Here is a 21,683-nt window from a genome sequence, read left to right on the forward strand (position 1 = left end):
CCATGTCTGACTCGGAGAGTCTTTGTGTGTCAGAGCGTGTGTCTGTGTAGCCTGGACGTGCCCAGGTGTATCTGCCTGGTGTGCTGTGTGTGTGTGTGAGTGTGAATGTCTGTGATACGCTGTCATGTCTATGCATATGTGTCCGAGTCATGTCTCTGTGCCTGTGTTTACTTGTGTCTGGTCTTTCTGGGTCCAAGTGAGCATACATTTATGTATGTTTGCATGTGTGTCTGTGGTTCTGTGTGTCTGGGAGTGCTTGTCAGTCAGGGTGTCTCTCTCTGTGCACACAGGTCTATGAAATGACCTGGCAGAGGTCCCCACGCTGCCTCACCATCCCCCACCCCAGGCTCCTGGTTGATCTTTCCTTCCTGCTAGGTGACAGCCCCCAGCAGGCACACACAGCCAGCCTGGGCCCTGTGGCTCTGTGGGCCTGGTGACACGTGGTGGGGCCTGAGGGGTCTCCCTGGGCAGACCCACAGAGAATACGTCCAGGCCCAGCCCAGGACAACGGGCCTCCAGACGCCCAGCATTTTCTTGGCCATCACCTCTTCTCTGCTCCAGACCCTGCTGCCTCCTGCAGGAAGCTCCCCGGACCACGTCCCCCTGCTGGCCTCTCCTCCCTGGCTCCCCTGCCCTGCCCACTGGCCTGTGCCCAGCACAGTTCACCGCCCAGCCTGGTGGCACTGGGATTCCTTGAGGCCAAGTGTGACCTCCCCAAGGACAGGGCCTGGTCTCCCTCCTCTGGGCTGCCTCTGGTGGAGGCGGAGCCCAGCGCCGGAGCCCAGCGCCGTCAGGGAGGCTAAAGAGAGCCCCACAGAGAAAATTCCCCAGAGAATCAGCATCCAGCCATTCAGCACAGGAGAGCAAGAGGTTTGCTGGAGAGGGAGCAAGCCCTCCCGCCCCTGGGCTAGTTCCCTAATTGCTCTGTGCCTCAGTAACTCGTCTCTAAAATGGGACTGCTAAGTAAGTCGTTCATTGAAAGGGGGGGGGAGGGCGGGGAGCCGCTCCTCCCACTTACAAAGGCTCCAGGAGTGTTGACTGATGTTATGAATGGTCTTGCACAGCCAGCAGGATTTGACTGGCCCTACGTGGCCGCCGGAGAGGTTGGCACAGGAGTGAAGGAGGGACTGGGAACCAGTGAGGACAGAAGCCTCAGGACAGGGTGAGGCAGGCGTTCTAGGGTCCCAGAGGAAGGCAGGCTGAGCTCCTGGGCCAGCCCTGGGGGTCCAGGTGTCCTCAGGCCTCAGCGGCCGCTGCCATTGGCTGCTGCAGGCCTGGAAGGTACTCCTCCCCACGGCCGGCCCCTCCAGGCCTCCGAGTCCCGAGGCTCTTCCTCACGTGGGGACGTCCTTCCACCTTTTCTTCCCAGGCCTCCTTCTTGGGAACTCGGGAACCTTCGGACTCGGGCTGGGCTGGGCTTGGCTCCGCCGGCGTTGACTTTGGCTCAGGGGTTGGGTTTCCTGAACAAAGCTATGGGACTGGCAGGGTTGCAAAGAGACAATTAAACCTCCCTCGGGGGAGGGGACGCAGAGGAGTCCTAGTCCCTGTGAGGCGCCCAGACCCTGAACAGGCAAAACCATGGCATTTGCCTCTGCCTATTAAAGTAGACTCTTCCAGACCCCACTGTGCACCCCTCGCCCCCAGGTCCTGGGCTAATACACAGCCTGTGATGCAGGATTTCCTCTGAACTCACCCCCCGACCACCACCCCCATCACGTTTCACAGTTTCGCTGAGTTGGGCGCATCGTGTTGCTTTGTGACTTTTATGAAGACTCCTCAAGAACTATCTGAACCCTGACCGGTTTGGCTCAGTGGATAGAGCGTCGGCCTGCAGACTCAGGGGGTCCCAGGTTCGATTCCGGTCAGGGGCATGTACCTTGGTTGCTGGCACATCCCCAGTGGGGAGTGTGCAGGAGGCAGCTGATCGACGTTTCTCTCTCATCGATGTTTCTGACTCTCTATCCCTTTCCCTTCCTCTCTGTAAAAAATCAATAAAATATATATTTAAAAAAAAGAACTAGCTGAACCCCAATATACCCATCAACCCACCATAAACAACTCCTCCTTTTTAAAAAAATATATTGTCTAATGCCTCCTTTACTATTATAAAATGATATCAGGACACATTCATTTTTTTATTTTTTATTTATATGTATATATATTGATTTATATATATTAATATATATATTGATTTCAGAGAGGAAGGGAGAGGAAAAGAGAGCTAGAAACATCAACGATGAGAGAGAATCATTGATTGGCTGCCTCCTGCACACCCCCTACTAGGGATCAAACCCACACCCTGGGCATGTGCCCTTGACCAGAATAGAACTGGACCCTTCAGTCCTCAGGCCGACGCTCTATCCACTGAGCCAAACCAGCAAGGGCCACACATTCATTTTTTAAAATGATGTTCTAATTGTAACATAAAAGAAGGAAGGACAGTAATTTATCATTAAATGCCATCTAACAAAGCCAGGCCCGATCCCACTGGAAGATCAGAAGATTGGACCTATAAATGTAACCTCAGGGAATGGGAGAGCTATGGGTGCAGGTTGCTATAGACGGTGGTTGCATCCCTGGCTCAGATGTCACGGGCAGCATTGCTGTAGGGAACATGACTTCCCAAAACATTAAACAACTTTCAGTGAAGTCCAGGAAGCGCCAAAGCCCAGCCTTCCCTCCCTTTACTCAGCAGTTGCACTCCGGGGAAACCGCGCATGTTAGACGTGCCATAACTACCTTGTGTTTGTGTGGGAAATGGAGTGAGTCCAGGCTCTGGTCATTACCAGGGATCTCACCGATGCCCATGCCCAGTGGCTCCCTTGAAAGTCTTGCAATTCATCGCTGTGCAGGGCCATGCGGGAGCTGGCGCCTGCCCATCAAATGCAGGGTGAGGCCCCAATCTGCAGCAAAGAAATCCCCCACTGCTGTCCCACATACCCCCGGGGCACTCTGCTCCCTGCAGGAGGACCGTGGAGCTGTAGTCTGCCTCCTCCTTGCTCCCTGTCAGGACGGGCCCTGTACAGCCTGAGCAGGGCTGTGCCTCCCCTCTCAGACCACAGGCTCCTCGAGGTGGGAGCCTGGAGGAGGAGGAGGAGGAAGAAGAGCGGCTGGAGGCACCTGGTGGCCATGCTGACCCACGTGTCCCCTGCCTTTACCCCACAGGCTGCAGCAAGATGTGGGACAACATCACCTGCTGGCCAGCCACCCCTCGGGGCCAGGTGGTCGTCCTGGCCTGTCCCCTCATCTACAACTTAATCCACCCTCTTCAAGGTAAGAGCCCCGGATTCAAGCGAGGCAGCTGGGTGGCACAAGTGGCGCGGACTAGAGTGGAGTCTCACCTCCCCCGGGGAAATGAGAAGGAGAGGGAGAGTGTCAAAGGGGCCGGAGCAATCAGGGGCGCCTTCCTGGAAGAGGAGGCTCTGGCCCTAGGTCTTTGAAGAACTTACGGGATTTGATTAACTCTTCCCATAAAGATAACCAGGTGGGAAGGGCTCACTATAAATATTTGCTCAGCAATTAATAACTGATGGACTGACAGGTACTTAATTAAATCATGGCTCCCGTGCTCCGTTGTCCTGGTCGGCTCTTGATTCAGTCTTTCGCTGCCTGGAGCCAATGCCCTCTCCAGCTCCATGAAACCACCACATGGCCTTGCTCACACACCGTGTCGAGTTCTGCCTAAATGAATGTTCACCTACGAGGTAGAAAAGAAAAGGGGAGCCTCTTGAGGAAGTGGCCTTTCTTGCTCGTGAGTAAAGAGCCTAACAGCATAATGTGGTCCGTCAGCCATCCTTCCATTCAGTGAATGTTTATTCAACACCTACTAACATGCCCAGCACGGGGCTAGACAAACATGCAGTGGAGGGGGTGGGGAGGGGGGCATAAAACAGCCACCCCGTCTGCCCACAGGGGGCTAACGTTCTAGTTGGAGAGACATTGAGCGAGAAAACAGACACACGTGTCCTCAGGGTAAGTGGTGCCGGGTGGGGGAAGGGAGAAGGGGTGCCACGTAAAGCAGATGTTCAGGGACGGGAACTGAAGACCTGGAGTGTGGGGGGAGCCGCCACGCAAAGATCCTGTTGGGGGAGCATCTGGAGAGCATCCACATCGGTGGGACAAGGTGGACTGGAGCAGCGGCAGGGAGGACGTAGGATAAGGATCCGAAGGGTGCGCACCAAGACTCTGGGCACCTCCCACCCCGGGTGGCCTCTTCCTCTCTGGGCCTCAGTTTCCCTGTTTGTAAAGTAGGCACGGGAGGTGGACCACATGGTTTCGTTGGGGCAGGCCAGTTTTGCCCCCCCCCCCCAGGGGTGTGTCCTCAGCCATGATGGAGAGACCCCCGATGCCCTCCCTGCAGAATCTGGGAGCGATCGCAGGCATGTCCTATTCCAGATGGCACCCACCCAGCCCAGCACTCCTCCAGGGAAGCCCAGCCCGTGGGCAGGTGGGAGATGAGTTACTCCCCCAGGCCCCATCAGCAGAGCCTGGCACCCAGCCTTCTCTTGGATCCCTGGAAGCGCCCACTAATTGCGTCCCTTCCTGACGCCCGCTAATTGCATTCCTCCTGACGGCTCTTCCTTCTGGCCCTGCTGGGATTAGCAAAGCAGCTCCTTCGCTGGAGAACCTGGACTGCAGCCCACCGTCTGACTAATCCCGGGGCCCACACGGTGCCTTTGTGCCGATGAGAAAAGGGCTGCCCTTCCCCAGACAGAGCCACCCTCTCCCAGACCCACCTGGTGGCAAGCTGAGTTATAAAGGAACACTGAGTCCCGTCCCCATCAGCCCGACGCCCTTGTGCAGGGAGCAGCCTGCTCCGCTCTCCGTGGCTGTGCGAGTGTCTCTGAAAATGACGGAGAGGAGTAGGAGACCGGGTTAGGAGCTGGAAACGTAAAGGAAACAGGGTGGGCTTTCCTGGGCAACTAGATGGAGAAGGTGTGAGCAGCTGGCCTTGCATTCCAAAGAGGGCAGTTCGTGAGGAAGGGGCGTGCGGGGGCGGGGTGATGCCTTGGGTACCAGGACTCGGGACGACGTGTTCTCCCTGGGAGGGTTGGAAGGGACCCGGTTCTGCAATGAGAGCGGAAGAGACCTTGCGGAAGATAAAGATGGCAGAGGGTTAGGAAGAAGCCATTTTCCCAGACTGGGTCCCAGTACCTGGGTGGGGTTGGGCCTGGCGCGGGCCACTCATTGAAGCAGGTACCAAAATGTACCTGGGGGCCTAAGACCTCTAAGTCGTGGTCTGCATGCCTTTAATCTGGTTTTTACCTTCAACTATTTGAAGAGCCTCTTTCAGTGTGATGGCTATTCTGGTTGAGGAAACTCAAGCCTGTGTGAAGGGGGTCTATGGGACACCTCCTCCCCTCGCCCTGCCCCCAACATCCTGAAGCTGCCTGGAGCCCCAGGATCCACGTGGTTCAGCCCCAAGATCCTGCGCTGCTTGAGTCCCCTTGCACACGCCTTTGCCCGGGCAGGTTCCCCTGCCAGGAACTCCCTGCTTCTCCATTTGTGCGGATTAGAGATCGGCACCATTATCAGGTGTCCCCCAGCCCCGCCCGCCTCCTGCCTCACCTGTGGTTCCTCGCCCGAGCCCCACCAGGTGTGGGAGGAAGCCCAGGCCCAGAGGCCCAGGCAGGCTGGCCCAGGAGCAGTGAACAGGCCAGAGGGCTGCTGTCTGGACCCACAGGACCAAGAAGTCATCTGCCACACCAGGCCCTGTGACAAGGGTCAACATTGAGCTCATGGCAAGGGTCAGGGATCATGCAGAGAGCCAAGGATCCAGGCTATCTGGGATAAGCATCAGAACTTATATTGCACCTGGGGTCAGGTTCAGACATGACAAGGGGCAGGGCTGAGCCCAGGAATGCCCTGGCAGCCGGGGAATGGGGGAGGGCGCGGGGGGGAAGAGGGGTAAGGGGAGGGGGACCTTCTCCCTGCCCCAGGTTCCCCCATGATGCCCTGGGGTCCAGGTGGGAGTCTGACACAGCAGAGGTTCGCGGGAGTAGGGCTGAGGGCAGGGACAGCCAGGCCGCACACCTACTCCACGGACCTGCCCCTCTCCTGGCCTCAACCTCTCTCCTCCCCCAAGGCCACAACGTGAGCCGCAGCTGTACGGACGAGGGCTGGACCGAAATGGAGCCTGGCCCCTACGACATTGCCTGTGGCGTGGCTGGCAAAGAACCAGATTTCGACGAGGTAGGCCTCAGTGCACCCCACCCCCACCAGAGTGCCTGAACCCGCCGGGCTCCTTCCACTCTCTCCCACCGAGGGGTGGAGGTTGCAGGCTGCGTGGGAGCCAGGACTCCTGGGCTCTGCCCTCCCCGCGCCTCCTCCCGCGCCAGGCCTGCCTTTCCAGGGGCTTGTCCCCTGGCTGCCCCTGGTGAGGGTGCTTTCATGAGGATGACTCAGAGCAGCAAAAGCTGGAGCCGTACCCCCTGGCCGGGCCACCCATTGCCTGGTGGGACCTTGCTCCGGCCCTGGACATGACAAGGGAGGGAGATACCATCCTCCCTGTCACATGGGGAAGGAAAATGAGGAGCAGGTCCTGGAGGGAACCAACCGTCAGTCAGGGACAGGGACGGGGACGGGACCGCCCGCTCAGTCCCAGGACAGGGATCTGCCCCAGAGCGGGGGAAGCATGGGTGGTCACTGTGAGGAGCCAGGCAGGGATGCTGATGGGGAGCTGGGGTGTAACTGGCGTTCTCAGCTAGCGGCCCTCCCTGCTTCGGTGTGTGAGCCCATGTGTGTGTATCTGTGATGACATCTGCCCCGCCCCCAGACACCCTTCTCAGATAGAGCCCCAGATGTGAGATCACCCACAGTGCCTTCTTTGCCGTCTCCGTGCCCGGCGTGCCTCCCTCCCCACACAGAGGGAAGTCCTGGGGTGGGGGCTGAAGGGCAAGCCGCCTTGGTTCCCGAGGCTGCCAAGCCCAGAGTTGGCACAGAGGGGGTGCCAGACCATGACTGAAGAATACATGGACAGATGGAGCATGTGAGGTCTTCGCTCTCTCCTTCCCTGACATCGCCCATGAAGGAGCAGAGGGCGATGACAGTCAACCCCCACCCCAGGAGGCAGTCCCGTCTCCGCGGTGCAGACTGGGACGTCATGGGTCTGGGTTCTGACGGGGGCAGCTCAGCTGCCCTTAGGAGCCCTGGGCTTCAGCCTCCTCTGCCAAGGCAGGGATGGGCGGGCAGGAGGTGTAGGGCGCCCCACCCCTGCCATGCCCTTCGGTGCATTCACCCCATCCCCCTCTACCAACAACGGAAGAGGTTCTACATTTCCATGAAGACCGGCTACACCATCGGCTACGGCCTGTCCCTCACCACCCTTCTGGTCGCCATGGCCATCTTGAGCCTGTTCAGGTAAGGTCCAGCCTCCTCTGTCCGAGCCTCGTCCCCACAGAATGGCCTTGCACCTGGGGATAGGGGACCAGAGGGCGGGGCCTGTGCTCTGGACTGAGACACCTGGAGGCCGAGGCACTTGGAGGCCTGGCTGCCACGGTCGGTCGGTCAGTCGGTCGGTCAGTCGGGGAAGGGATACCTGGGTCAGGGCCCCCCCTTGGGGCAGGACCAGCAGTTGGGCCACGTGCTCCTTCCTCCGTACCCTTGCTCAGAGCACTGACAGTATGGGGTGGGGTCCGAGGCCCCTTTGGCCTCCCAGCTCTGCCCATGTCACACAGGAAGCTCCACTGCACACGGAACTACATCCACATGCACCTCTTCATGTCCTTCATCCTGAGGGCAGCCTCCGTCTTCATCAAGGACCTGGTCCTTTTCGACAGCAGCGAGTCAGACGACTGCTCCGAGGCCTCAATGGTGAGGACCTGGCCACTGTCCTGTCTCTCCTTCCTCTCTCTCTCTCTCTCTATCTGTCTCTCTCTCTCTCTCTATCTCTCTCTCTCTGTCTCTCTCTCTCTCCTTTACCCTCTTTTCGTCTCCATGAATGGCCAACCCCCTACCTGACCCTGCCTGGCAGCTCGTTGAATCCCTTTCCTCTCCCCACAATGGGAGATGGTGCCCAGCCATCATGGGGGTTCAAAGACCTGCCCCCACCAATGAGAAACGTCTCTCCTTGATGGGAAATAAACTTCATGGCCAGAGCCCACAGCCGCCATCTCACATCTGTTCTAACGCCCCATGTGACTTAGGAAACTCCCTGCCTCAGTTCCCCCATCTGTACAAGGACTTCCAAGCTTGCTTCCAACTCTACCCTCTGCCATCGGCAAACCCGGGCTCTGCTCACCACGCCACCCTTCCTACACCCCCTTGCCATGTGGAGCCAGTCCAGACACACACAGCCCCCCTCTCCTGTTCTCCCCTGGCATCAGTAAGTTCGGGGGCTTCCTCGAGAAGAGAAATTAACAGAGCATCTAAGAATTCATCGCTGTCCCTGACGGGTCCGCCTGCAGGTGAATCTGAGCTCAGGAGTGTCCTCGAGCTCGGACAGAGCGCTGGAGACCAGCCCCGGCTCCCACCCATGCCCCAGCTCCATGAGTGATGGCAGACACAGTGCATGGTTTCAGGGGAGAGCAGTACCTTCTCCCAGAGTTGACCTGTGCCAGTGGAATCCCAGGCATCTCGACTAGGGGAAGGGAACCCCCAGGGGAGCCACCCTGGCCATTCCCAGAGCTCCTCAGAGGATCAAGACATACGCAGTGTCAGTGCAGAGCCTGGGGAGCCGCCTGCAGCCGCCAGCTGCTCACTGGTTAAGGGTCATTGTGGAGACTGGCTTCCCGACTCATTAGCAGCTCCGTGAAGCTTTTCGAAGGCTGGAGAAACGCACATAAACTGTCCTGTTAAAGGGCTGAGTTATTCTCGTAAAGAAAGTGTACAACGGAAGGTAGGCTGTTCTCTGAGGATGTTTCAAAGCCAAGGGCACAGAAAGGAAGAGTGGGAACCTGCGTTCCAGGTACTGGGAGGAATAGATGCTAGAGGGCTTCCTGGAGGAGGTGGCTTTAAGCTCTGGCTCACAGGTGGCTGGGCTTGATCTGAAATGGGAGACTGTTTCTAGGAGAGCACAGGAGACCTTCTGATCAACCCAGAGCCCCTGATTGCCCTACTCAGGGGTGACCTGTAACTCCTCCATTGTCCTCACCTACCTGGGGAACCCATTCTTTCACCAGCTCCTCTGGCCCCCAGGAGGAATAGCCATCCCTCCCTTCTCCATTTTCCCCTCATTTCTCCTCTCCTCTCCACTTCTCTCTTGTCAGTCCCCATCTCTCCTCAACACTCGTATCTGGGCTTACTCCACAGCCCAGAGCTCACATCCCCACACCTTCAATGGACTCTTGCAAATGGGAGCAAGAATTGCCCTCACACCTCTTCCAGCTACCTTCAGTCCTAATTGGAATAAGATGAATGGGGGAGGGATGTTTAAGTGTATGGGTAAGTAGACGGATGGCTGAGTAAATAGGTGTGTGGATGACTGAGTAGGTGGAAGGGTAGATAGGTAAAGTAAGAAAAATAAAGGATAGATAATGGTAGAGGGGTGGGTGGGTAGATAGGTGGGTGGATGGATGGATGGATGGATGGATGGATGGATGGATGAGCAGGTTGATGGACAGGTAGATAGATAGATGGTTAGGTCTCTGGGTTGGTAGTAGATGTCTAGTGGGTGGATAGGTAGATGAGTGGAGAGATAGATAGGTGAGTGTGTGGATGGATTGATAGATGGAAAGATGAATAGATGATGGATGACTGCATGGATGGTAGATGGATAGATGGGTGAGTAGGTAATGGATGTCTAGTGGGTGAATAAGTAGATAAATGGATAGGTAGGAAGATGCATGGTTGGATGGGTAGGTGGTGGATAGATAAACAGATAAGATGATAAATTGCTAGGATTATTAAAACCACAATTTTATTCCAAACCATCAGATGATCTCAAATCAAGGATAATTGGAAAACCACTGAGTATATTTTTAAGGGGATAATGCAAAAATAACAGAGATTAATTTGGCTGTACAGCAACTGTGTTTGTCAACCCAGACAGGGCTGTGGGCAGGCAGGGCCCCTGGCCAGCCCCAATGAGACCCCTCTTCTTCTCCTTCCCTGCAGGTGGGCTGTAAGGCCGCGGTGGTCTTATTCCAGTACTGTGTCATGGCCAACTTCTTCTGGCTGCTGGTGGAGGGCCTGTACCTGCACACCCTGCTTGTAGTCTCCTTCTTCTCCGAGCGGAAGTACTTCTGGGGGTACATACTCATCGGCTGGGGTATGGTTCTGGGGAGGGCTACCAGGCTGGGGACATAGGAGACAAGGCCGGGGGAGCTTACTAAGGGGCGGGTGCTGACCCAGCCTACAATCTTGGGTCTTGCTGGACTGTGGGTCCTACCTGCAAGTCTCTAGCCCAGGGCTGATAAAAGTCCCCTAAATGTGTGACCCAGGGCAGGTGCCCCGAGGCTGCGCCGGGGCTGAGCTGTGGGACAGACAGGCTCTAGGAACATCTTTCCACGTCCCCTTCGGCCCTTGAAACACAGGGCTGAAAAAGACTCTCCCTGTGGGTGGGCACAGCCCCTCAGACACACACGTTTCAATCCTCCATGGAGCACAGTGAACAACCGATGCAACCATACGGCGCAGCCCTAGTAACCCACCCTGTTCTCTCTCCCTCCCTCTCTCTGGGTCTTCCTCCTTCCTCTCTCCCTCATGCCCTCTCTCCCTGCCTCCCATGCCCTCTCCTCTCTTTCGCCTCCGGCCCTGACAGGGGTGCCCGGCACCTTCACCATGCTGTGGACCATCACCAAGATCCATTTTGAGGATTATGGGTGAGCTGTCACCCTACCCCCTCCTCCTGGCTGCCATCCCTTGGGGCAGAGCCCCTGGGTGGGATGAGGGGGGGCTTGGGAGCATCAGACTCTGGGCCCATGCCTCTGAAGGGACCGGGGGCAGAGCTGGGGACCACGGGGAGACCTGCTGACCGTCTCTCTGGCTGAGGACAACCTCTCTCATTCTCCCCTCCCATCCCCTGCCCAGGTGCTGGGACACCATCAGTACCTCACAGTTGTGGTGGATCCTAAAGGCCCCCATCCTCACCTCCATCTTGGTAAGACCTCCTCCCGCCGCTTAGAGATGGGGAAGCTGAGGCCCAGGTTGGGTAGTCAGCTTGCTTCAGGTCACACCGGAAATTCCAGTCTAGGTCAGAACTGAAACCTAGGCTTCCCAAGGCTTAACGCAGGGTTGCCCCTCTCCCTACGGCCGTAGGGATGCGTTCTTCCTCTAGAGTAGAGAAGAAGGATTGGGTGGCCCAGGCCTTAGGGATGGGAAGTAGAGTTCCCAGATGACTTGCCCAAAAGTGGGGAGAGCTAGAGGACAGGTAAGATGGAGGGGGGCAGCAGGGCTCTAGGGACGCGACGGGCCATCCGCCCAGGGAGCTGGACAATCTTCTCTCTCTGACTACCCAACCTTGGCCTACCACCACCAGGTGAACTTCATCCTATTTATTCGCATCATCCGCATCCTGGTTCAGAAACTGCAGCCCCCAAACGTCGGGAAGAGTGACAATAGCACGTACTCGTGAGTGTGACGCCAGTGCCCTGGCCCTCCCAGTATCCCCATGCCCGGTCCTCCAAGCATCCCACGTCTCCTCTGTGCCCCCCTCCAGAGTCACCAAAAAGCCACGTTGCTCTTGCCCACCTCTACCCCATGGCCTGGCTCAGCCCACAAGTGTCCTCTGCCCCAGCCCCACCGGGTCCAGGCTCATGAGTCCCACGTCTGCTTCTCCTGCAGTCACCTTAGCTGGCAGGTGATCTGACGCAGGTACGGATCTGCTGCCGAGCCAGGGGGCTGCAGAAGGCAGTAGATAACCTGTGTCTTGTCCACACTGAGTGCCCAGTCCCTGGCATGAGCCTGGCACAGGAAAGGGGCCAATAAATGCAGTTGATGAATGCCCTGCCCTGGGGAGCCCCCAACCTACCAACAAGACAGCCATATGCAGGACTCGGGACTTGCCAGTAATAATAGCAACGTCTGCAGTTCACATGCCAGGCATGTGCCAGGGGTTTCCATTCATCATCTCATTTCACCCCACCGTCGCCTCTAAACGGCTCCTGTTTTACAAGTGTTTGGGAGTATGTCGCATGGCAGGGGAAGGGCACAGTGTCCGTGGGACAGCGGCCATGCTTCTGGCTTAGCAGGGTCTGAGGGCCGTTCCCTGTGCCTGGGCGGCCTTGGAGAAACAGGCAGGTTCTCGTGAGAACAATGGGCTTGAAGACAGAACAAAAGAAACAAGAAAAGGGTGTCTGTGGGACGGTGAGGAGGAGTCTGCAAGCCCACAGATGGGAACAGGAGATTATCAGCGCTGCACAGACACGACAAGCCTGGGCATCCTGCAAGGGCCTTCTAGTCCTGGGATTCTAGAATGTTCTTGGCCTGGCTTCTCCTTGGGGAGTTTGTGCTGTGTTTTTAAGGTTCCCGGCTAGAACGCCCTGAGCTGCTGGAGTGAGGATTCTATTCTGGACTCCTGTGATCTCACGGAGGAGGAGACGGAGATGGGCATTCCCAGGGTGCCCGCGTTCTCTCCTGCTGGGTGTGGAGGCGGGGCTTCTCCCGGTTGCTGAAGGGAAGGCCCTGCAGGGGGCGGCGTTCTGCCAAGGGGTAGGACCTCAGGCCTGCCCACCCGCACTCTCTACTTTTGTCTGTGGGCCTTGTTTTTCCCAACATTCAACTACTCGAAAGGGCTTGAATCCGCAGCAAAGAAAGCTGGTCATTGCCAGGTCCACGTGGGTGAGATGGAAACCGAACAGCTGTCGGCAGGCAGAGAGGCGGGGGGACAGGAGTCAGAGACGGAGCTCCCCGAGGAGGGCTGTCAGCTCCCACTCTCCACCTCCCCATAAGCCTCCAATTTAAAAAGAGCTTCCATCTGTCAGCCTCAGCGGCCGGGATAGGTTTGCAGCCAAGGAGGGGTGGGCAGTGCTCGGGATGTTGGCATGGCTGGGAACCAGGGCCAGGAAGGAATGGGAGAGGCAAGGCCCGTTTCCCTGCCCCCGGTTTGCTGTGGGACCTCAGGCGGGGGACTAGGCTTCCCTGGGCTGACCGCCAAGGCAGGAGAGATAAGCACAGAGATCCCTCCACCACTCAGACCTCTCCCAGTAGAGAATTGGTCTCCTGGGTGCATTGCACTTCATAGCACCCACAGCACTTCTGAGTCGACAGTGGGTCCCATGTCTCTAATCTGACCTTGTGGAGCATACATTTACCCCATTGTACAGATTGGGGGAGACTGAGGCCAGGAGAGGGAATCAGGTTCTCCTGTTGCCTGAGAACTTCTCCCCATTGGCTGCCACAGAGCCTGGACGACCACCATCAATGCATCATCCTCAGAGTTCAGCACTGGCCCTCCTTTTCACTCGTCCAGAAGGATGAGAATGGAGGGGTTTCTTTCTCCCTCATGCTTCCCTCCAGACTCGGAGGGCTGGGGGGCATGAGGGCATAGACACCTCAGATATGGAACAGGACCCCCCGTCCCCTCCCCCCATCATAGTTAGGGGGCCAGCAGTTCTTCCTCGCACATCCTGGTTGTTGTCCCCATCTTCTTGTGGAGGCCTATCGTGCCCTCAGGTATGGACACACCGACTCACCGCCTGCCCCTCCCTGCCCCCAGGAGGCTGGCCAAGTCCACGCTCCTGCTGATCCCCCTGTTCGGAATGCACTACACCGTGTTTGCCTTCTTCCCCGAGAACTTCGAGCCTGAAGTGAAACTGGCCTTTGAGCTCGTCGTGGGGTCTTTCCAGGTACGGATCGCTGACTGAAGGCTGCATTCTACTCTGGGCTCGAAGGGAATCCCGCCCCGTGCCGCTGGGTTCCAGGCCTTCCGCCGTCATAAGTATTGATTAAGCACCTGCTGTGTACTTCGCCTTTGCTTAACCAGGAGAACACGGGGCCGGGGCCGGGGGTTGGGCGGGGCTGGGGGCTCCTGTGGTCTGCCTGCCTCACCTCCCTGTCCCCTTCCTCCCAGGGCTTTGTGGTGGCTGTCCTCTACTGCTTTCTCAATGGCGAGGTAAGCCCCTCCCGGACCTGGGGGCCCAGGGTCCAGAAGCGCGGGTGGGATACGAGCAAAGCGAGGATGGGTTAAACCTTGCTACTCCGAGTGTGGTCCTCAGACTAGTAACTCCGTGGAGGCATCGAAGACCTGGTTAAGAATGCTGGTTTCTGGGCCCTCTCCAGACCTGCTGGCTTAGGATCTGCGTTTTAAGTAAACGCGGAGTTTGACAAGGGCCTGTGGAGGGGCTGTGCGCAGAGTGAGTGGGGAGGGTGGGGGCAGCAGGTGAAGGTTGGGTTACGGTGAAGCCCTGGTTACAAAGCGCAGAAGTCCGTTGGGATGAGCTCAAGTGATCTGGAGGGCAGGGACGGGAATGGGGATACAGCCACCCCCAGGCAGCATCCCTCTCCATCTCCCGCCCCACCCCCCACCCCCCCACCCCCGCCCCCGCCACGACTGCATTCTCTGATCCCCTCTGCCTCCCTCCTCCCCTACTCCAAAGCCTTGATTTGACCTTGGCCCCCAGCGTCCCAACTCTGTATCCCCAAAGGGAGCATCGGGGTCTCTGAATTTAGACTCCCCAAGAGCATGTGACTGGCTGGCTGGGCATCCTAGGCTTTGTGGGTGTGACCACCCTCCCCTCTCCCAGGTGCAGGCAGAGCTGCGGCGGAAGTGGCGGCGCTGGAACCTACAGGGCATCTTGGGCCTGGGCCCCAAGTACCAGCACCCACCCGGAGGCAGCAACGGGGCGACCTGCAGCACCCAGGTCTCCTTGCTGACCCGCGTCAGCCCGGGGGCGCGCCGCTCCTCCAGCTTCCAGGCCGAAGACTCCCTGGTCTGACCGCCAGGCGCCCAGGGGCGCAGGGAGGCTCCACCTGCCCGCACCCACCCGCCCTCCGGGGCCACACCGGGGACAGAGGCCTACTGGGGCGAGTGGCCCCAGCCCTGGGCTCGGAGGCTGTCCTGGCCCCCAGGCCACTGCCCAGAAGCCCTGGAGAACGCTGCTGTAGCGCCTGCCTGGGGAGAGGGGGATGCTTCTAAGCAAGCCGGAGCCCTGAGAGGTGCACCCTGGAAGACGTGGGGTGGAGCTCACTCACCAGACTCCTCCCCCAAAGGCTCTCTGCCAATCAGTGGAAGGAAATTTGCATACTCAAGTGACTCCATCCCCTGGAGACCTATCCTGGAAGGCAACCACCCACCCCCAGACAATGCAGTGGGAACATGGTTGAGGAAGGCCTTGCACTCCCCCATCCCCAAAGGTCACCCGACACCACCACCTCATCAGTGCCTGAAGTTCCAACCTTGCTGTCAGCTTCCTTTGGGTTAAGTATCACCATTCAGGCATCTCTCTGCGGATGCGGTCCCTTCCCCCAGTGCCCTCTTAGCTGCCAGGTCCTCGAGGTAAACGATGCAGTTGTGACATGGAGTTCTAGTTTGGGGAGCACAGCTATGTTCAGAGTCTCTGCTGAAGTGGGGTGGTCCGAGGATGATGGGAACGATTCGAGGGGACTGTCACCAACCGTACCCATCCCTGTGGTTGTGGGAGCTGCCCTCAGCTGCCTACCGACGATGAGCCAACTGTGAGAACTAGGCTCAGAGATGTGCACTCATGGGTCCCTTACTCCTCACATCAACCCAGCAAGGTGGGAATGACCGTCCCTGTTTCACAGACCAGGAAGCTGAGCCTCCCAGAGCAGGTGGCTGGCCTTGTCACACAGCAGGATTTGAACTCGGATCTGGCTGACAGGAAAGTGAAAGCACAGCCTTCTTACTGCTGCCTTTTATATCTTATAACATGCTGGATCCTCTTGTTATTTGTTTCACCGCTCCTTGTTATGGCCACCGTCCCTGGAACCCCAACCCCATCCCACCTGGCCCTCCCTGGCGTGTGGCCGAGGCGTCCTCTGGCCCATGTGTCCTCTACACAACAGCCTGGTGGTCATGGCATCGTGAGTCTGCTCTGCACCTCTGTGGTCCTGTGGCTTCCTGCCCACACCGCAGCCGGAAGACCCTCATTCGTGCAATAATAAATGTTGTGTTGGATTGGCTTGGTTTCCCTGGTGTTGGATGTTCCTGAGTGACCTCGGGCCGGGGACTAGCTTCCAACTTGCTGCCATCTCCCCCCGCTCCCCCCCCCCACTTTGGGAGGAGGGGTACACTGAAGCCAGAAGCTACCACCACCCTGACTTTGGGCAGCAATGCATGCCATGTGAGAAGCACAGCGTTCTCAGGGTCTTCACTGACATCTCACGGAGGGGTATTCCCTCTTCTGAGTGCGAAGAAGTTGTACCAGGTCTTCATTGTGTCCTCCCACCCCCAAGTCCAGCCAGAAGGACAGTTCTATTGGCTCAATACAAAACAGCTAACAGAGCTGCCCGCAGCCCCAGAAATGGTTAAGTGTGAGCATTTCCCAGGTCGCATCCATTCCTGCAGACAAGGAACCTGTGGGGTGTGAGATGACCATGTTGCTATTGCCAGTATTCAGCCCACCCAGAGGAGGAAGATAGAGGACAGAACAAATGTCACCAACACAAGTGAGTGAGCCCTAGCCGGTCTGGCTCCATGGATAGAGCATTGGCCTGCAAACTGAAGAGTTACAGGTTCGATTCAGGTCAAGGGCACGTACCTCCAGTGCAGGCTCGATCCCCAGCCCTGGTCGGGTGTGTGTTTCTCTCTGTGTGTCTCTCCCCTTCCCTTCCACTCTCTAAAAATCAATGGTAAAACATCCTCAGGTGAGGATTAACAAAAAAAAAAAAGTGAGTGAGCAGAGGAAATACCACTAAGAGAAAGGTTTAGACAGAGGCAGTAGGGTGAGGTGGATGATGTCAGTCAGCAAGGGATGTCTCCAAAGCCATTGCCTGAGTGACCTCCTTGGCCTCCACTTTCTACAAACTTACAAGGAGGCGTCTTGCTGCAGGAGCAGGAGAGGGATGCCAAGTTGGTAAAAAGAGGCCAGAATGGGCTGGCAAAGGCTTAGATCTGCCTGCAAGGCTCCTTCGAAGCCCTGGGCTACACAGTGCCATCCCAGGACTCATCCAGGACGGATCAGACCAGCACCCAGCGGCCTGGAGGCCCCAGTCGGGTGGTCAGGCCAGGGAAAGAGTGCCTGTAAGCTTAGAGCATGGCAGCCCCAGGCAAATACCCTTTGGTCCGTGGTCCAGCATGTTCAGGAGTAGCAAACCCTCTCCGTCTAGATCCACGCTCCGTGCTGCCCTGTGCATGTCAGCTGTAGGGCAGAGAAGGAGGCAGCGCCCAGGTTTGACCTCAGGCACTCCCTGGCCTGCTGGAGAGAGAGTTCTCAGCACCCTCTCTCTCCCCTCCCCCTGCCTAGGCCAACAATGGTGACCACCAGTGAGGCGCGGGTCAGGTGGGGAGAGCTGGGCTCAGGCGTGGGGGACACCTGGGACTTGCTCCATTCTTCCCTGGCTCCCACCCCTGTACTCCAAGGCACTGGGCTGAGGAATAGGGAACAGGCGGTATGCCCATGCTCCTCTCACCCAGCTGGGGTATGTTGCCCACTCTCTCTGGTTTTCTTCCTCCCCCTCCCGACTGGGGGCTCCCTGCACTGGCTCCAGAGACCTTACCCACCCCACACTGCTCAGTAAGGTCTAGAAGACCGGCCCTAGTCTTTTAGTCCTGATTCTGGGCCTCAGTTTCTCTCCACCTGCATAATCGGGGAGGGTGCTGGATGGCTTAGCTTCGTTCCTGGCTGAGGCTCGGGCGGCTAAGGAGGGGGAGCCTGCCCAGAGCCTCTGCCACCTGCTTTGTCCTCTGGGCTCAGGGGGAAGAGAGCAGCTGGAGGGGCGCTCCAAGCATCTAGGGGCCAGGGGATAGCCAGAGGATGAAGACTGTGCAGAGAACGAGGTCAGAGAATGAGGGATGAGCTCAGGCTGGTAGAAGGGGGCAGGTAACAGTAATGGGAGGAGCCAACAGATCCCAGAAGCAAAATGTTTGCAGAGGAAAGGGCAGCACCCCACCTCCAGATAAGGGCTGACACCAGCTGACTGAGGGGTGTAAAGACCAGGAGGCCACAGACTAAGCTGACCCAGCCTCTCCAGGGCTTGAAATCCCCCATTAGGGAGTCATGGCCTTAGGTAAGGGGAGAGCTCTGAGGAGAGGAGCAGAGTTAACAGCCAGGAGGGTGGAAAGGGAATGAAACACAGAGAGACCCAAGATGGGGCAAAACAGGGAGACATAGGTGGGCTCCTGCCCTGAGAAGAGGCAGCAGGTGAGCGGCCCAGGGGTGGCATTCAGGAATAAGGAGAAGCTGAAACACTGTCTTGGGCTGGCACAGGCCATAGGCGGACATCCAAGCTGCCTATGAAGTAGGGGCGGAGTGGGGCTGACCACACAAAGAATTTCTCCTGCGCCCCCCTCTTCCCTCCAGCTCTAGGGGCCCCTCCTGCCTTGCAGGGCACTTATCAAGCCAGACCATCTCATCTCTATCGCCACCTGGTGGGTACCTCAAGGACTTCCCCAAGGTTGGCTTAGGGCCCCCAACACCTGGGAGGCCAGATGACACCACGGGGCAGGCCTCTCTCGCCTCCGCTCCATTTCAGAGTGAGAAGAGGAGGAGATGGGGAGGCTACAGGCCTGGTGACCCCAGGGATCCAGGAGACCAGAGCCTGGCCCTTGGACCCAGGCCCCTGACCACAGTGGCACACAGACCCCAGCTGGGTTCCCCACAGGCTCGGCCCTCACCCTTGACCAAGCTCTGACCCAGTCCTTGTAGGCAAAAGCCAGTAAACTTGAGCGGGGGGGCGGGTGTCACCTCCTGGGAAGACAAGGGCAAAGAGTCTCCCACCATCCTGGCGGGGAGGGCCACCGTCGCCTTGATGGCAGAGGGTAGGTGACGTGTGGCTGGTTCCTGCCACTCCAAGGAGGGCAGCCTGTCTGCCATCCAAGTGGATTGGGAGCAGCTTCCCAGGCGAGGTGACATCGGGAGGTGACGTCTCTGAGAGCTGGGGAGGAGTCCGTGGGTCCCAAGGGCGTATGATGAGCACAAGGAACACCTGAGTCCAGTGAGCAGGTGCTGGGCCTCTTTGCAGCAGGAGCCCCGCGGAGGCTTCTCCGGTGAGGCCAGAGGAAGAGGGTGGGTTTGGGGCAGGTCTGGGAAAAGCCGCCAGTCCGTCATCCAGGTGAGGAGGGAGCGGGAGGGGGCGGGTTTGGGAAGATGATGACCTGGTGGTTTGGGACATGCTGAATGTAAGGTCTGTGGGACACCTGGGGAGAAGCCCCGAGGCTGTTGGAATCAGACTCCAAATCAACAGGGTCCAGGCAGGGGGTGGGGAGACCAGGGCAGCCCCGTGGGGAAGAGGTGCACAGGGAGTCGGTCCCCAGGCACCTCCAGCGGGTGTGATGGGCCTGGGTGGTTAGGTGCCAGCCCCCTCCATTTCCCACCACTCACCCAGAGCCTGTTTGAATGAGCAGTGACCCTGCTTCCCCCTACGTGGGAACAGGAACTGCTCTTATCTCTCCAGGGGGAGGGGGCCGGAGCCACAGCTGGCAGTCATTAAACACCCTGATCGGGCCTAGATGGCTGAGATATTAATAGCCGGGAGTCGATGGCCCTGGAGACACAGCCTCCCAGGAACGGGGACAGTAACCTCAGCAGGCCATGGCGATGAGGAGGACGGGTCATCCTGGCAGCGCCCCAGCCCCCAGGCAGGACGGACGGGGTAACCAGAGTCCAGAGAGAAGGAAAGGGACTTGCTTGGATCACCAGCAAGTCATTGGTAGAGCCTGGCCTCGAACCCCGTTCTCAAAACCCCAGAGCCCGGCTTCAGTGTGTGGACTGTCCCAGCTGAGGGTCCCTGGGTGTGCCCTGTGTGGACACCAAGTAGAGCAGACCGAGTTGGCAACGCTGATTCTTTAGTCTCTTTCTTTAAAAAACCTTGATATCTCGTTAGTTGTGCATTTTTGCCTTTGTTTGGGTTTTTTTTTTAAATATAAGTTATCCTGATGACTGAGTTCTGTGCCACCTCCTTGAACTGTACACCCCGAGGCGAGTGCCTCCCTAGCTCAGCTCCCAGAGGGCCCAGCATCGCTGAGTCCCAGCGGGCCCACAGCTGCCTCCTCCCTCCTGTGCCTGAGATGGCACCCCCCGCCCCGCCCTCCCCAGCCTCATACTGGTGCAGTGGAGTCAGAGGAGTATAACTGCAAGGGCTTGGGGAAGAGGACTCGATCTGTTTAATATTTTCCAAGTATTAGCATCATGACACCGTGCGACCAAAAGTTCCTGAGCGCTCAACTGTGTACGGAGTTCCGGGCACGGAGGATACGAGGCAGAGGCCCTGCCTCCCCGAGCTGACCTGTCATAAATGCGAGAAACGATAGGAGCAAGCAAGCAGGATGAGGGGCTAGATTAAGGGGGTGGTCACAGGAGCCCTCCCCAAAGGGGGGACGGTGGAGCAGGAGCAGGTCATCCCCCCCTTCCTGATAATCAGATGATTTTATTTTAAAAAAAAATACTGTTTATCGATTTTGAGAGCGAGAGGAAGGGAGAGGGAGACAGAAACATCTATGTGAGAGCAGAAAAAGGACTGGCTGCCTCTTGCATGTGCCCTGACCAGGAATCGAACCGGCAACCTTTTGGTGTATGGGATGATGCTCAACCAACTGAGCCACACTGGCCGGAGCAATCAGAGGAGTTTAAACCATGTATGTCAGAGCTGGGGCTCAGAGACCTTGAGAGCCAGGTCAGAACGTGCAGGCCCCCGCCCCTGCAGCAGCAGCCCGGACAGCCTGTGAGGACACCCCCACACTAGGGGTTGGGGGCCTCAGTGTGTCCGCATCTCCCCTAGGGACTCCAGAGCTCAGGCGACTGGCAGGGGATGCCTGCCTGGACATGGGGAGCCCTCCATCGCAGCAGTGACCTGGGCCCACAGACTCCATCTGGGCGTGGGTGGGGACCAAGAGGTCCCCCCACCTCCCCGGCTCAGTGTCCTCAGTGCCAAGGGATAGAGAACAGGCAGCTCTTGAGAAAACTAATATTTACTCTTCAAATGGGAGCTGGCACAGGCTGTTTCCTGCGACTGGCGTCGGGCTCGCCTGTGGGATGGACACTCAGGAGGCACTCCGGGAGATGGGCAGATGCCCCGAGGACAGCGGCATCCAGGGTGAGACAATGTCCTCGAGATGGGGACAGCATGTTCCAAGGAGCCATCCCACGCAGCATAGCTCTGCTTGCACACCTTCAGGGCGGAGCCCTGTGAGAAAGTTCATCCCCGAGCCGGCCCGTGTTCCTCGGCCCTGGCCCCTGCTCTGATCCCCGGGGCCTCAGAGAATGTGCCTGGAACAACCCCTTGGGTTAGTGGTGGTCCTGGTCCCTTCGCCCCTTCCAACTCCACCCGCTTCGGCTTTGCTTCCCCAGGCTCACTTGGCTGTGGGGCCAGAACAGGCTATTTCTGGGGCGGGAAGAAGGCCTGGCCTCGGGGCACCTCCGACCCCCCGCAGCTGTGTTCCCGGTCCCTGTGAGAGCCCATCAACTCCGTTGCCTCACGTGGGAATGAGTCTCCGCCAGGAAACTACTTGTCAGACAGCCTGAATCTTGGAAGGAGCGAGTCCCCGGTGGCCAGGGCCAGCTCCCACCCGCCTGCTTTTCCCTCTGGAGTCACCTCCTCCCTGCTCTCCCTGTCCCGTGTCTTCCAGAAGCCCTCCCTGACCATTATAGCCCTGGCCTCGGCTTCAGTTCCCATCCCAGGCACCGCTG

At 58.1% G+C, this 21,683-nt stretch overlaps 1 protein-coding gene across 1 annotated transcript in view; it reads left to right on the forward strand.

The window, feature by feature from the left end:
* The window catches only part of VIPR1 (vasoactive intestinal peptide receptor 1), a 28,066-nt gene extending 12,052 nt beyond the window's left edge, over positions 1-16,014 (forward strand). The window contains exons 3-13 of the mRNA XM_054729545.1: positions 3,166-3,273; positions 6,086-6,192; positions 7,265-7,359; positions 7,677-7,812; positions 10,054-10,207; positions 10,700-10,760; positions 10,969-11,038; positions 11,417-11,508; positions 13,595-13,724; positions 13,949-13,990; positions 14,622-16,014. Coding sequence (XP_054585520.1) covers positions 3,166-3,273; positions 6,086-6,192; positions 7,265-7,359; positions 7,677-7,812; positions 10,054-10,207; positions 10,700-10,760; positions 10,969-11,038; positions 11,417-11,508; positions 13,595-13,724; positions 13,949-13,990; positions 14,622-14,813 — 1,187 coding nt within the window. The 3' untranslated portion in view covers positions 14,814-16,014. The remainder of the gene's footprint in view (positions 1-3,165; positions 3,274-6,085; positions 6,193-7,264; positions 7,360-7,676; positions 7,813-10,053; positions 10,208-10,699; positions 10,761-10,968; positions 11,039-11,416; positions 11,509-13,594; positions 13,725-13,948; positions 13,991-14,621) is intronic.
* Positions 16,015-21,683: the final 5,669 nt, after the last annotated feature.

The sequence above is a fragment of the Eptesicus fuscus genome, chromosome 18 (genome assembly GCF_027574615.1).
Source record: "Eptesicus fuscus isolate TK198812 chromosome 18, DD_ASM_mEF_20220401, whole genome shotgun sequence".
Taxonomy (NCBI): Eukaryota; Metazoa; Chordata; class Mammalia; order Chiroptera; family Vespertilionidae; genus Eptesicus; species Eptesicus fuscus.